This window comes from Sinocyclocheilus anshuiensis, unplaced genomic scaffold (genome assembly GCF_001515605.1).
Source record: "Sinocyclocheilus anshuiensis isolate Anshui unplaced genomic scaffold, SAMN03320099.WGS_v1.1 scaffold996, whole genome shotgun sequence".
Taxonomy (NCBI): Eukaryota; Metazoa; Chordata; class Actinopteri; order Cypriniformes; family Cyprinidae; genus Sinocyclocheilus; species Sinocyclocheilus anshuiensis.
The window spans coordinates 140,993-156,064 of NW_015548233.1; the positions used below are offsets into that span (position 1 = coordinate 140,993).

At 37.8% G+C, this 15,072-nt stretch overlaps 1 protein-coding gene across 2 annotated transcripts in view; it reads right to left on the reverse strand.

The window, feature by feature from the left end:
• Positions 1–15,072, reverse strand: part of radil2a (Ras association and DIL domains 2a) — a 42,866-nt gene that overhangs the window by 17,200 nt on the left and 10,594 nt on the right. For both annotated transcript variants that reach the window (XM_016441841.1, XM_016441840.1), the window contains exons 5-10: positions 10,495–11,169; positions 10,167–10,204; positions 7,957–8,132; positions 7,675–7,787; positions 2,203–2,422; positions 1,550–1,722 (exon numbers count right to left, since the gene is read on the reverse strand). In XM_016441841.1, the coding sequence (XP_016297327.1) occupies positions 1,550–1,722; positions 2,203–2,422; positions 7,675–7,787; positions 7,957–8,132; positions 10,167–10,204; positions 10,495–11,169 (1,395 nt within the window). The remainder of the gene's footprint in view (positions 1–1,549; positions 1,723–2,202; positions 2,423–7,674; positions 7,788–7,956; positions 8,133–10,166; positions 10,205–10,494; positions 11,170–15,072) is intronic.

Consider the following 15,072-nt stretch of genomic DNA (forward strand, 5'->3'; position numbering starts at 1 on the left):
GTAAGTAGACATTGATTGGCCAAACGCGTATGAAAACGCCCTCACCCGCCATGATTTAAAACACCGTGTAAACATACTGTAAACATTGTGTCAACTTATTTCGCAAGTATGGAGAACAGCGATAGATGGACGGACACTGAAGTGCAGGCACTTGTAGCAAATGTAGCACTGCCAGTTGTCGTTGGAGATTCTTAGTCCTCCTTTCCGTTCTTTCAATCGCTTTACGTATACGTCGACTTTCCATGTCCATTATTGTGAAACCCGCGAGACACAACAAAAACACAGCTCCGATCACAGCGGCCTCCATCCTCCTGTTGTTAATGTTGTTCTTTGTTTCTGTTGTTGAACGCCGCGCACAAATGACGTCGCTGTTGACCGGCTTACGTCACTTCTTAGTACACACTCTCAGTGCGAATGCAACCCTTTAAATGGTACTGGAAAATAGTTCGCGCAAAATCGTCCCAGTACTTTAGTACTGTACCTTTAGTTCTGGAACTAAAGCGGTGCGAAAGGCCCTATTATAGGAGAAAATTTAGAGCTGTTAAACTGGCAAATGGAGGTTTCAAAAAGTATTGAATAAAAGGGTGCCGTTAATTGTGGCCAATGTGTATTAGAGAAAAACATTTATTTCATAATGATATTTCCCCCCATTTTAAATTCTTATTATCCAATGAAAGGTTAGATTTTTGTGAATTTTTTTTAAATAAAAGATCAAAAGGATTAACAATGCAGACTAATTTTCACAGCCTTCTTTGATCATATTTACCAAGGGTGCCGATATTTTTGGCCATGACTATATATATAAAAATAGATTAATACATACTGTAACAAATTAATTTCTCATTGTTTTTCAATGTTAGTTAATGCAAACATAAAGTAACATTACCTTATGGGACCTTCTTGTAAAGTGTTACCAATTTATTTCAACTATAGAAACTTTGTTTGAATTCTTTATTTTAATTTCATTATGTATTCATTTCCATGACTTTTCCATGTCTGGAAAACACAGTCGTTAAAATTCCCTGATATTTCCAGGTATTCCATGACAATGGGAAACACCATATTGGGTAGGTTCACCTTAAATAATTGAAATCATATTTTGCCCCAAAATGAAAAGAAATTATATTTTGCTTACAGAAAAGAAAACATTTCCCCAACATTCTCAATCAATCAATCAATCAATCAATCAATCAATCAATCAATGTTAGCATGCATTATTAATCTTAATGGTCATAAAAAAGGCTTCAATATTGTGTGCAAAATACATATTTACAAAATGTACAAATATTGTTTGATTTATCAGCCTGGTTGATAAATCAGTCTATTACTGCACTGGATTTTTGTTCTGCTATGGGTTTATTAAACTGAATGTTGTTTGCAGTTGTTACAGATATTGGATTTTTTTTTTTTTTGTGGTGTCAGAACTTTTTTGTGTACGAGTGCATGAGCATGGCAGTGGAATCTGCGAATAAAAGGCACATCTCTAGTATAATACATCTGTAAATATCTTGTATTTGCATCTGTGCAAGCAGTTCAAAGTGTTTCTGACCTGCAGTAGGGTCTCCTTGGGAGTTGCGAGCAGGTTGACGGCAGAAGAGAGTCTCTGGAAGAAGTCAGCAGCCAAATCTCCCATGCCAATGCTCTGAATCCAGTCCATCAGCAAATCCAGATTGGCCCGGATCTGCACTCCTCTAGACCACTGGTAGAAGCCACCTCCAGACCCTTAAAAACATCCATATCAATATTTATTCAGAAGTCTCAATCAGTGCAAGAGGTAGCATGTTATTCATTATAGTTTTGCAGTAATTGTCAAAAGTCACAATCGTGAAATCGTGGCCTAATGGTTAGAGAGTTGGACTCGTAACCCAAAGGTTGCGGGTTCGAGTCTCGTACCGGCAGGGATTGTGAGTGGGGGGAGTGAATGTACAGCGCTCTCTCCCACCTTCAATACCACGACTGAGGTGCCCTTGAGCAAGAACCCCCAACTGCTCCCCGGGTGCCGCAGCAAAAAATGGCTGCCCACTGCTCCGGGTGTGTGTTCACGGTGTGTGCACTTTGGATGGGATAAATGCAGAGCACTAATTCCGAGTATGGGTCACCATACTTGGCCACATGTCACATCACTTTTACTTTCACTATACAGTCTAGCAGACTGTTTTGGTGAAACAAGTCCTCAGAAGGACCTTCAGCGCATGTGCTCACCTCTCTCCATGAGCGTGTTGAAGAGTGAGGCATTGGTGAAGAAGAACAGGTAGGTCAGCAGTTGAGATGTGATCTCGCTGTGCACCTGGAAAGTGTTGAGCACGTGCAGCGCCTCCTTCAGGACGTCCAGGATTTGGCTGACTCCCGCAGGCATGCGCAGCTGACCGCTCTCAGAGAAAGGGTTACTATCCAGCAGCCCCGGTAGCACAGCATACATACTCTAACAGAGGAGATGGGTAAAATGTTTGTTTTGCTGTGTTTTCCAATCGCTTGAATGATATATACTGTAGAGAATCTTATCATGTGAATGCTGCTAGCTTAAATACTTGCTAAAAAGTTGTCTAATAGCTTTATTAAGAGAAACTGTCTAACCTCTCCATATATAACACTTTACGTACTGCAGTACATATACTTAAAGAGTTAGTTCACCCAAAAATGAAAATTAGGCTGCGTTTTACTCACCCCCGACTCACCCCCCGGAGCCGTGTGACACTTTTTTCTATGCATGGGCGCTTTTTATTTAACTTCTTTTGGACTGAAGCACTCATAGCCTAATTTTCATTTTTGGGTGAACTAACCCTTTAAGGAGACTTTATTTTGCAACATGCATGAATGTATACATTTATTCATTACTAAATCATGACAATTATGCAGTATGGTTTTTTTCTTTAACATAAAAAAATACAGATACAGAAAATACATATTTTTAAATCTGAATATTTAACTGTAAATATGACTATATAAATATGAAAAATCTTGACTTTCAAATATGAATATATAATAATAATAGTTTAAAATATATATAAATAAAATAAAATATATCTGAAAATATCTCTATCCAGATTCTAAATATATACTTGTATATTTTAAGGTATATAATTAATAATCATAATACAGTTTGAATTGTTGTAAATCTCAGTATATGCTACTGTTCAAAAGTTTTGGGTCAGTATGATTTTTCTTCTTCTTTGAAATACATTAATACTGACATTTATAAGACATTTTATAATGTTCTTTTGAAGTTTTTATAAAAAAAAAAAATGATAGTTTCCATAAAAATATTAAGAAGCACAACGTTGATAATAATAAGAAATGTTATTTGAGCAGCAAATAAGCATATTTCAATGATTTCTGAAGGATCATGTGACACTGAAGACTGGAGTAATGATGCTGAAAATTCAGCTTTGCATCACAGGAATAAATTACATTTTAAAATAAATTAAAATAGAAAATAATTGTTTTAAATTGTAATAATATTTCACAATATTACGGTTTTACTGTATTTCTGATCAAGTAAAATGCACTCTAACAAATCTTACCACTCCAAACTTTAGTGTGGTAGTATATATGTATCAATATCAGAATATATATTTATATTTATCAATCCTGAATGTTTAGCTGAATACATAATATGTAACTCTAAAAATCTGTAAATTCTGAATGTATAAATGTAACCCTAAAACATTAGAGAAAACACAGCACAGACAGATCCCATTATTTGTGCTTTCAGTACAGAGGACGTAGCCAGGAGCAGTGCTGTGTGCAGTTCCTGAACGTCGCGTCTGAGCCAACAGGAAGTACGGCACAGGCTGACTTCCTCTCAGCGGGGTGATATGTGGCTGTGACTGGACTCTGGAGAATGTCTCTTCCCTGACTGCCCATTGTTACAGCACCAGTGAGAGTCCTGAGTATCATTCAGATAAGACTAAGCCAGCAGATGCATCTCACATCCACACTCACTATCCCCAATGACTAAACCACTGCTGCCCCTCAGGAACAGATAAAAGGATTCTGTGTAAACGAATAAGACCAAGCAGATAAACTGTGCCAGACGGGAACTCAGGCAAGGCTGAGAGACTGGCGGGAACGTATTTTTATCACAGAGTTCACAAAAACACAGCATACTGATCCAAAACCCTGAAATAAAGGAACAAAATCATACCGCATTCATCAGGAAGTTGGTTCTTTAAGCACAAGGAAATAAGGAAAGAGAAAAGTTCTGGCAAGAGATTATGACCATCCACTGCAAATGAAACATCAGATTTCAAACTAAAGGTCTGGCCACGTTTGCAGAATACCAATATTAAACAGGCAAAAAAACAATATTGCATGAATTTTATTTGCAAGCCTGAAATACATGCTTCTATAGGCTCTACTTTTTAAGTCTCTGCTATGCTGACTGATCATTTAAACGGATGCGGGTGATGAAAATATGCACTCTTACGATTGTCTTAAAATATTCACACCATAAAGTAAACATTGCCATAAATCATCAACAGTCGATCATAAGCAATTGGCATAAATGTGCATTTTTTGTTGATTGCGAACGCCTCTGAAACATTGAGTCTGTAGAAAGCGCAACAGCGCTACATTTTTACTTTAAAATGTGCATTTCTCATATTTATTTAATTAAATCATAGCCTTTTCAAGTTTAATAACATTAGGCAGTTTTGCAATTTCTGTTCTTCAATCCCCAAATTAAAGACCTCTTAAAATAATTAAGACATTTTGTATACAATTTAAGATATTTAAGACTTAAATTTCCTAAAACTGAGGGGCTTTTTTTGTCGCAAATGCGAGTGAAATGCTGAAATTTTGGTGAAAATAAGGTTCTTTATCTATTGTCAATAGTGAAGTGATTTATGAAACAGCTCACCATCACTATGACCATCCATTGCAAATAAAACAATTTATTTCAATGTAAAGGTGCGGTTACAACTGCAAAATTTTGGCGAAATTTTGTGAGCAAAAAAAAAAGGCTATTGTCTGTTGTCAATAGTGTAGAAATCTAGGAAGCACAGCTCACACAGAAGTCACAGAAGTCAAACCAAGCAGCAAATCTGTGACCAATCCGAACCTGTTGCGTAATCTGCATGGGGAAATTTTTCGCCCTTACACAAAATTGCCAATCCATGGATTCTGATTGAAATGACTGGATTTTGTGCATGCAAATTCTTTAAACATGGGTAAATGTGTGTGTAAATGACACACACACACTGCCAATTTGTCAGGGCACAGCAAAGGTTAATAAAGCCGAAACAAGTGTTTCACACTCTATGCACTTCAGCCATATGATGTCATTGAGAACTAACCAGAGCCAAAGGTCCCGCCCCCATGACTCATCACTGATTGACACATTCTTGCCTTTATGTCATAGCCATGACATCGTAGCATTTATTATCATGACTAAGAGATGCCTGGATCCCACCATTCACAGCAAATGATATACAACCGAAATATCTAAATGCTATGCTGAAATCCGTTTGAATAGAAAAGCAGTTTATGCTTTTTTTTGTTTAATGATCCGTATGCTCCAATCACCTTACACAGTCTGACATCTGTCAGTCTGCCTTCTTCAAAGAGATGTACATGCTAATGCTTCAGAAACTAAACTCCATGCAACTGTAAACTTCCTGAAAGGCATTCTGCCTGCTTTAACTGGACACTCCTCTCCCTTTCTGGTGACGAGAACAGAATATTTCCTGCTCAGGAAACAGATGAACTCTGTGTCCAAATGTGGTGGTCCACAGCTGCTTCCCCGTCAGGCAGAGGATGGGTAACTAAGGCCTTCCTGTCTGCTCTACTGACAGTCCTCTTAACCCCTGATATGCCAGTTGTTTTATAGGACAGGACTGGAGCGACTAAACTGTGAAAGACGCAACCTTTCCATTTACTATTTATCCACAAAGTTAATCTGCAACAGATGCGTCACATATTTGGAATTTCTTGTCTCCAACTAGCCCGGATTTCAAGGTGACTTCATCACCTGCAGGATTTTCTGCACCACTGAACTGATGTAACTGACATAATGCAATAGAGAATAATTTACATGATGTTTCCTTAAGTGTTATTTTACCAGTTTATATACTATTATACAGTAGTATTTATTTTTAATGAGCTTTTATTTTAATATTGTCATTTTTTTATTTCAATATTAGCTTAGTAATGCTGTTATGTGCATTTTTCATTTCTGTCAGGACCACTATCGTCAAAGATGATTGACAATTAGCATACAGTTTGGATTGGCGGTATGGTTCTGTTCTGGGCAAGAACTCCCTGCGCCTCCATGCAGCCTAGCATGGATGAGAGCAGGGAGAGCAGCGATAACCCCCCCCGTGTAAACAGAACAGAACCAACATAAATGTATTGCAGATATTGTTAAAGTTCAATCATTGTATGTACACATTTTAGAATTAGTCTGATTCAAAGGATAATCAGAAGGCTGAATCCTGACTTACAGAGGAGGAGCTGGGGATGGAGGAGGGTAATTAGCTATTGAGCAATGCGAAAACTGCTGATAATACTGAGGGACCTTATATATCAATGCTTAGATAGGTGTCGTAGTCCCATAGGTAGATGGGGATCAGCTGAAGGTCAGCTGATGCGAGCTTGACTAACGTGACCTGCCAGAACTAACGCTACGCTTGATTTTTATAATTTTTAATATATTTCTGTTTAGCATTAAATTATAGTTATTTCAGTTTTAGTATTAGTAAATTCAGTACTTACTAAAGTACTTAAAAAGTTTCCTTAAGTGTTATTTTACCACTGTTTATATACTATTATACAGTAGTATTTATTTTTAATTAGCTTTTATTTTAATATTGTCATTTTTTATTTCAATATTAGCTTAGTAATGCTGTTATGTGCATTTTTCATTTTTATAATTTTTAATATATTTCTGTTTAGCATTAAATTATAGTTATTTCAGTTTCAGTATTTGTAAATTCAGTACTAACTAAAGTACTTCGGTTCTTTTATTTAAACATGGCATGTTTTTTTAAGTTAGTTTTTTATTATATGAATTATTTACAAGTTATTTAATAACAGCTCTGGTTTCCTCAGAGGTTCCCAATGAGGCACATCAAACATTAAAGGAATAGTTAGAAACTAAACAATTCTCCTTATGTTGTTATGTTATGGAGAAAATAACAATGGAGAAAATAACAATGAACAGAAAATGACAATTTCAGTCTGATTGAACTATGTCTTTAAGACATTTATCAAGGACAACAACAGACAAATCCAGCAAGAAAATAAATGTTGTCGACATCGTGTTCCAAAACATTCCACGCTCATCTGAGAGAGGCAGGGATTTGTCATTAGCTTAAGCCTTGAGAAAATACACTGTTAATGTGTTTGTTTTTGATTCTTTGGGAGGAGAGGACAAGTTATCTCGCTCACCAATAGCTATGGCCAATCCCTATGTCTCCACTGCCTTGTTATGACTTTATTTTGACTTACAGACTGGAAGCACAGAATGGTGTTTACGCAGTTATGTCCTGTTTCACATATTTTACATCTTTTAGGGCTATGAGGAACATATTTAATGTAATATTATCATTACCGATCAAGAACAATTACTAAAAGGTTATACTTTTAGTAGTAATATACTAAATATATTGCATAACCACACAAAAGATTTCAATAATTTAATCAATAGATGGACATAATGGTCTTTAATGTACTTACTTTAGTGAGATAGTAGACACACTGCTGGAAGGTGAACATGATGACTTCCTCTAGGACAGTCATGGCCTCCTCGCTGGCAGCTCGTGTGGACTGGATCTGACAATCCATTGATTCTGAGCCGATGAAGACATGATATTATTGCACATTCACAAAAGACCTCAAGAACCAGCATTCTTTTGTTCTGAACCAATAACTACAGCAATGAGCCGAAGAGACCGTGTGTCACAGTGATCTAACACATATTTAGTGTAATTTAGGACAACACAGAGGGAAGGCTGGTACCTTTGTCCATTTCCTGTCTGTCCTGCTGTCCCCACGTTAAGAGAAGGGGGACCTCATGATGAATGAAGTGCAGCAGCTCAATGGAGTTGGACATCCACAGCACCAGCGGCTGCAGGCCTGACATCAGATCCTTGATGTTCAACACTTGCTGCTCTGCTGACATATCACTGGTGCTTCTGTAGCATAGAGAGCACAATGTTGACGTTATCAAAACACAGACTCGTGTTAAGTTTATTCATCCATCCATCCATCACTCAGTCTGCCTATCCAACAAACCAATCATCCATTCTTTATCAGACCAACCAACCATTGATTCTCCAAACCAGCCAACCATCTGTCCAGCTATATAGTTTTTTGTCCAAACAAACAAACAAACAAACAAACATCCGTCTAACCAACCATCCTTATCTCTAAAGAACCATCTATTTACCTGTCTAACCAATCAACCATTGACCTAAACAACCATCCCTTGATCTGTCTGACTAACCATCTATACATCAAAATATCTGTACATCCAACCAACCAGACATCTGTCTATAAACACCTGTCTATAAGCTGGTCCAACCATACATTTATCCATTTGTCTAACCAACCATCCTTCTACCTTTTTGCCTGTCAGTCTAAATATCTGCCAAAACAACCAATCAACCAACAATTTACCTCTGTATCTTTTTTGATTAAATCTCTGTCTAACCAACCAAGCAACCATCTTTCTATCTAACCAACAATCTATACAGCTATCTATCCATCAAAATTTCTGTCCACCCAACCACCTAACGAATCATCTATCTAACCAGCCATCCATCAATCAACCTGTCTGTCTGTCTACATGTCTGTCCAACCAACAAACCAATCACCATATCATCATATAACCATTTATGTATGTGTCTATCCAAACATCCATCTATTAATTTATCTGTCTAACCAACAAACCAACCAACCAATTTACCATTGATCTAAACAATCATCCCTTGATCTGACTAGCCAACCAACAATCAGTCTATCCATCAAGATATCTGTCCATCCAACCAACTAAACAACCATCTATCTATAATCTAAACACCTATCTATAAGCTTGTCCAACCAAACAAACCATACATCTCTCCATTTGTTTAACAAACCACGGATCTACCTAGTCTTTAAGTCTAAATATCTATCCAAACAACCATCCATCTCTCTATCCATTTATTTATTCATTTGTCCAAAAAACTATCCATCTTTCTTTCTAACCAACCATCTATCTGTCTATCCATCAAAAATGATGTCCATCCAACCAACTAACCAACCATTTGCCTGTCTATATACACCTATTTATTTGGTCTATCCAACAAATCGCCCAGCTGCACATTTATCAGTTTGTCTCTCTAACCAACCTACATCCATCCATCAACCTTTCAGTCTGTGTCCATGTCTGTCCAACCAACAAACCAATCACCAACCATCCATCTAACCATTTATGTATCTGTCTGACCAACCATCCATCCATCCATCCACTAATTTGTCTGTCCAACCAACCAATCACTAACCATCAACTAACCATTTATGTATCTGTCTGTCCAACTGTCCATTCATTCATTCATTCATTCATTCATCCAATCAACCAAACATCTGTCAGTCTAAAAGTCCAACCAACCATCCTAACAACTAACTAAATCAGACAAAGAAAAGCTGATTTAGCTTGGTGCAATGGTGTCACTGGCTTCACAACCTTCTATACCTAAACGCTTGCGAAACCTTTTCTATGTTTTTGCTGAGATGTTGAGGTTAATTTTCAAAGATGTTGAGGTTAATTTCCCCCCCTTTAGTACTTCCATTCTAACCACTAATCTGTATACCTCACCACAATATGGAGGGAAAAGATAAAAAATCAGGATGTGGACTAAGCGGAAAACCAATTGATAGAAAATGCCAGCTCTCTGCTAGCCAAATCTACAATTTAAACACGAGACAATCAGAGCCTGAACCACTTTAACACTGCTGTCTCTCTGCAGACAGATTCATTACTGGACACTTCCAACAGTTAATGACATCCTCAAGTGGCCCTGTCTCGGGTCATGATTGGGCACCACAGAGAAAACAAAAGTCAGCTGAACACACACATCACCATGGGTGATAATGAGCTAGTTACTGCCGTTCTTTAAGTCCCCTGCTCTTATTTCAGAGAGGCGTGTGAAAGAAGAATGGTTGCAGAAAGATATAAGCTCTCTCACATGTCTGGCTGCAGAGCTGCGAGTTCTTTTGTTCTTTCCTGTAGTGGAGGAAAAAAACATCTCAGAAGTGCAGATCTGTTTAAGTGTGCCACAACCTTTAATCTCTGATGACAACAATGACCTATTTCAGCTAGCCAAAAGGGGTGTCAAACAGGACATGCTCTTGTCCTTTAAATGGCATCATATGGACATCATAGACTTTGATATACCATAGTACTAAATGACTACAACCATGGTATACTCCAAGGTACTTTCTTATAATGGCATGGTGCTTTTCTTGTTAATGGTATTGTTGGCTGCTATTTGTACTCTATAAACTCCCACTCACCCACATGGTGAACTGGATCTGATTAGCGATAGAGAGCAGCAATTTCCGGAGGTGAACCAACTCAAAGTTGGTGGCGGAGTGCTGAATGCACAGACAGAGCAGAAAGGCTGAAGTAAGTTTGGGTTCTTCCCCTCCTGGGTCCACCATACTGAGAATCTTCTCCAAGACCTGATCTTCGTGCTGCACCTGATAGGACAGCGACACCACCCTGCCGTCCAAGTCCCTCCAGCGGGCGGCCATTTTTTGAGTCCTCCTCCTCCTGACGGATGTTCCACACAGATTACAGGGTGACGCTGTGGTAGAAGGACACAGCGTGGCCATCCAGGATGGGGTCTGAAAGGCTCCTGAGGCCGTAGGGTCCTTGAACATAAAGAGATAGTGCTGACCGAGCCCCACCAGGTCCCCTGGACACAACTCAACCTCGTCATCAAGGGGGACGCCGTTGTGCGTAACACATGCACTGTGGAGGGTTCTGAGCATGGTTTGCATCTTGCTACTTCCCTTGGTTTGGTCACTGGTGGCATCAAGGCGCTGTACGCAGCAGTGCTGAGGTAGGATGTCAGGAGCAAAGAGTAGGACGTCCACTTTCAGGGTCTCCTCATTCTTACCAGTGGAGGTTTCAATGGAGGAGCCAAATATACAACTGTTCCCACTCATCAGGTAGATCAGAAAGTCCTGAGAAGAGATTAACAGCAAAAACAGGAGATTTTATTAACCGAAATAACTGTTGGCCAATAGACTCCGAAACAAAACTTCGAGTGAGTTTACTCATCGTTAAGTACTGGGACAAACAGTGTGGGGAAAATGATCTATATACCAAGGATTAGAGATTTTGGGATAAATCTGTAAAACATGTATTTGCCTTTTGTTTTGGTGACACTTCCTGCATCTTTCATTTTCTCAAAAAAAGTTTTTCTTTGCCTAACACTCAAAATGTGTCAACATGGTCTTGATACAAAAATGTTATGCACTGTTAAGTTAAATATTCATTATACACATTGAAATCTCTAGCATTAGCATTTGATTATGAATTATTTGTGAGTACTGTTCTTATGGTGTTAACAATATAATAATATTTTGTATTAAATGCGGAAACCATTTTATTTTTGGGGTGTTTTTAGCTACTATCGGGACCTACTTAAAATAGAAAAATAATAAAAAATCTGAAACATTTTCTTTACAATTTTTGTGATTACCTAAAATTATACATGTATATATTTAAAGTTTAAACTATAACATTTATCAGAATTAATGTTGCTAAAATAGGACTAAAATTATACAAAGAGGACCTTCATGACAAAGGCTGAGTTTAATACTACTGAATTGTATCTTTTTTTTTTTAAATAAAAATCTATAGATATAAATAGCTATAATTTTGACAAAAAGTATAGTTTTGAGGTACATTTGTGAAACCTTACAAAAGGTTTTTATTTTTAAAGACAACCTCTTCTGTACCATGTTACTTTTAAAGATAAATATTTCTAATTCAAATATGTTAATCCATATTATCTGTTGAATTATGGTTTATAGACAGGTGCTTTTAGTGGATTTTTTTTTTTTTTTTAGAATTTTGTGGAATTTTAAAGAGTAACTGCTGTTATATTTTAAACTAATGTCAGTTAAAGGTGTGGGACACAAGCTTTGTTTCATGTCTCAAGAATCAATGTGTTATGTAATCCCAGTGCACTGACAATTGATTGTAACAGAAGGAAGAAGTGCAATATAAGGATGGCCTTATAGGCGTCAAAACAGACTGCACTGTTGGTCGATTGATCCACTTTGAGCCGCTAAAACACATGATTCTGCTGCTCTGAAGAAGCACCTCTCAGAACTATGAGTGACTGACATAGAGCTGTTCTAAGTCCTTTAACCGAAGATAATCTCCCAAGCACTTCACGCCATAAACTCACTCTCATTCACCCCTTTCTAAAACTCTTTTGCTTGACACAAACTGTTTCTTGTGGAAATGGACTGAGGACCCCATCATGGCTAAAGCGGCCAAGAATGAAGCCCACTTTCAAGACCAGGTACAATGTAAATGTCAAGAGTCTGTCATGAATTATCCCGTATTACTAATTAAAATAATTCATCATTTTAGCTGTTGGAACACTGATATTAAAATCACATGATCAATATTTCCCTGAATACAGATAAATGCAGTCAGTAGATGTCATTTCATGTCATTTGTGTGGGGAAAAACAAACCCATATGAGACTGAAATTATGTCGATTTTAATTTCATTACTACATTTCCTAAAGTTCAGAGTTTCCAGTATACGCTGCTTTGTTGATTATAATAGGATGGGAGCAATCTGGTGTAGACATTGTGAAACAGGAAGACTAACTTTTCCAGCTAAAAACGAAAACGTAGAGGCTCGAGGGACTATGGACAAAAGCAAGAGAAACAGCAGTGCGTGGCAGAATGAGTTGTGTCAGAGCTATGGCTCACCGCAGGCTTAGTAAACAATGCTGATTATTACCTACAGTAAAGTGCAGTGCTGCACGTGTCCTCACAGCACGGGAATTTTAACTGCTGATTATAGTTCAGCATTTAAACAAGACAATACGCATATACTTACTGCTAGAACCACATGCATGTGCTTTGAGTTTGTCTTCATAATCTTGAATGAAATTATAATAACTTTCTCTGCCTCTGAAACTATTTATCTGGCTCCATTCTACTCACTTTCCACAATCAGTTCAACTCTAGACGGATTCTCATTGAATATTCAGTTTCAACTATAAATATTCCACATTTGAAAAAATCAAAAAAAAAATGGCTTGTGAATGGAGTTTCATGTCTATAGCTCTTTTTTTCCCTGTGGTTACGTTGTATAGTTATGGTTTTTCCAGTGTAGTGTGTACATGCAAAAACTCACACACACTTGACAATGCATACTCAGCAAGACTGACTGAGCAATAGCAGGGTAGCGCAGTTCCTGTCTCTGAAAACGTGCCTGGCTTTCCCACACAGATTGCTACATTTAACATGTTCTTCAAACACTAGAGAAGCTACTGCAGTCGCTGTTGAAGAGAGAGAATGTCTCTTGTTATTGTTTTAAGGAAACTATTGATTTGCCGTGGAGGACTGGCCATTTATCCATTGGAGGCTCCAGCATCTCCCACAACCCTACACAGGACAAGTGGTTTAGAGCAGTGGTTCCCAACCCTGGTCCTGGAGGCACCTCAACACTGCACGTTTTGCATGTCTCCTTAATCAAACACACCTGATTCAGGTCATCAGCTCATTAGTAGAGACTTCAAGACCTGAAATTGGTGTGTCAGAGAAAGGAGACATGCAAAATGAGCAGTGTTGGGGTGCCTCCAGGACCAGGGTTGGGAACCACTGGTTTAGAGAACAGATGGATGGATGGAACTACAGAATTGTTTGTTATTTAATTAATCGAATTGATTTCAGCTGTTGTGGTGTGATGGAATCAACAGGCCTCAATCTCTTTTTCCTTCACTGTTTCAGTCAAGCCTTTACTGCACTGTCAACAACATGGGATGAATGCGCCAATGACTTATGTAAGGTTTAGGAAAGCGTCTTTAACTGGGCCCAGGGACATTTGATCACATTGTGCTATGCTTGTTTGTTATTTTGACAAATATTGCGATGTTCGACCATTATATGATACATATGTAGCACCTCAGAATGATGCTAGTAAGATATCAAGGCTAAAAGAACAAAAAAAGCATTAAATAACACTGAAGCAGCTTGTTCAACAGGGTGTGCAAAACCTGATAAAATTGTAAGCCTGCAATGCAATGTACGTTTCTTCAGATGACAGCATAAATGTAAACATAAATGCCCTCAAACCAAATACATATATAAAGTTTTCAGCTGCTTTTAACAATGAAATACGTGGGTCGAATTGACAAAACACCATAATATAGCCTAAATTTTGCACGCAAATTCCACAATATATTAAAGTTTCACCCCTTTGCAGGCAAGTATATGACCTTAAAAAGTCACAAAATTTCAAAGCATCATGAGCATTTCCAACAACTCAAAAATTGAAATGGGTCAAACTGACCCATTAATACAAGGTCTATACTAGGCATGGGCCGATTACCGGTTTCAAGGTATACCGCGATTTGAAAATTTCAAGGTTTCAAAACCACTAATCTTTTCCGTTATACCGTTCCTGCGGTATGCGCTGTTTTTCATGTTCTCCTCAAAGACTGAAAGTGTAGGAATCCCTCAGGTTGAGTGCAGTGTAGAGAGTAACATGACCCTCCTCCTGTTGGTGCGAGCGAGTGGTCAGTCACGTGTGTGTAGGACGGCCGAAGGAGCTTCCTCTGGAACTTACGCGATCGGCAACTGGCCATTTTTTGTCTTATTGCAACTCGTCTCTGTTCTGGACTTGCACAAACTGCGTTGCAATGCAAGCGTTTTCCAAAATGTCATTTATGTGAAAATATGAAGTCTGTAAACAGAAAAAAAAAATGCATTCTGTTTTTGCTTCAAATTGGGTTATTATAAATATATAAATGATATGTATATGAATTATATAACTAAAATTAAATAACTGTAATTACAGATTTAGGTTAAATAAAGATGTCAGTCTTTATTTTT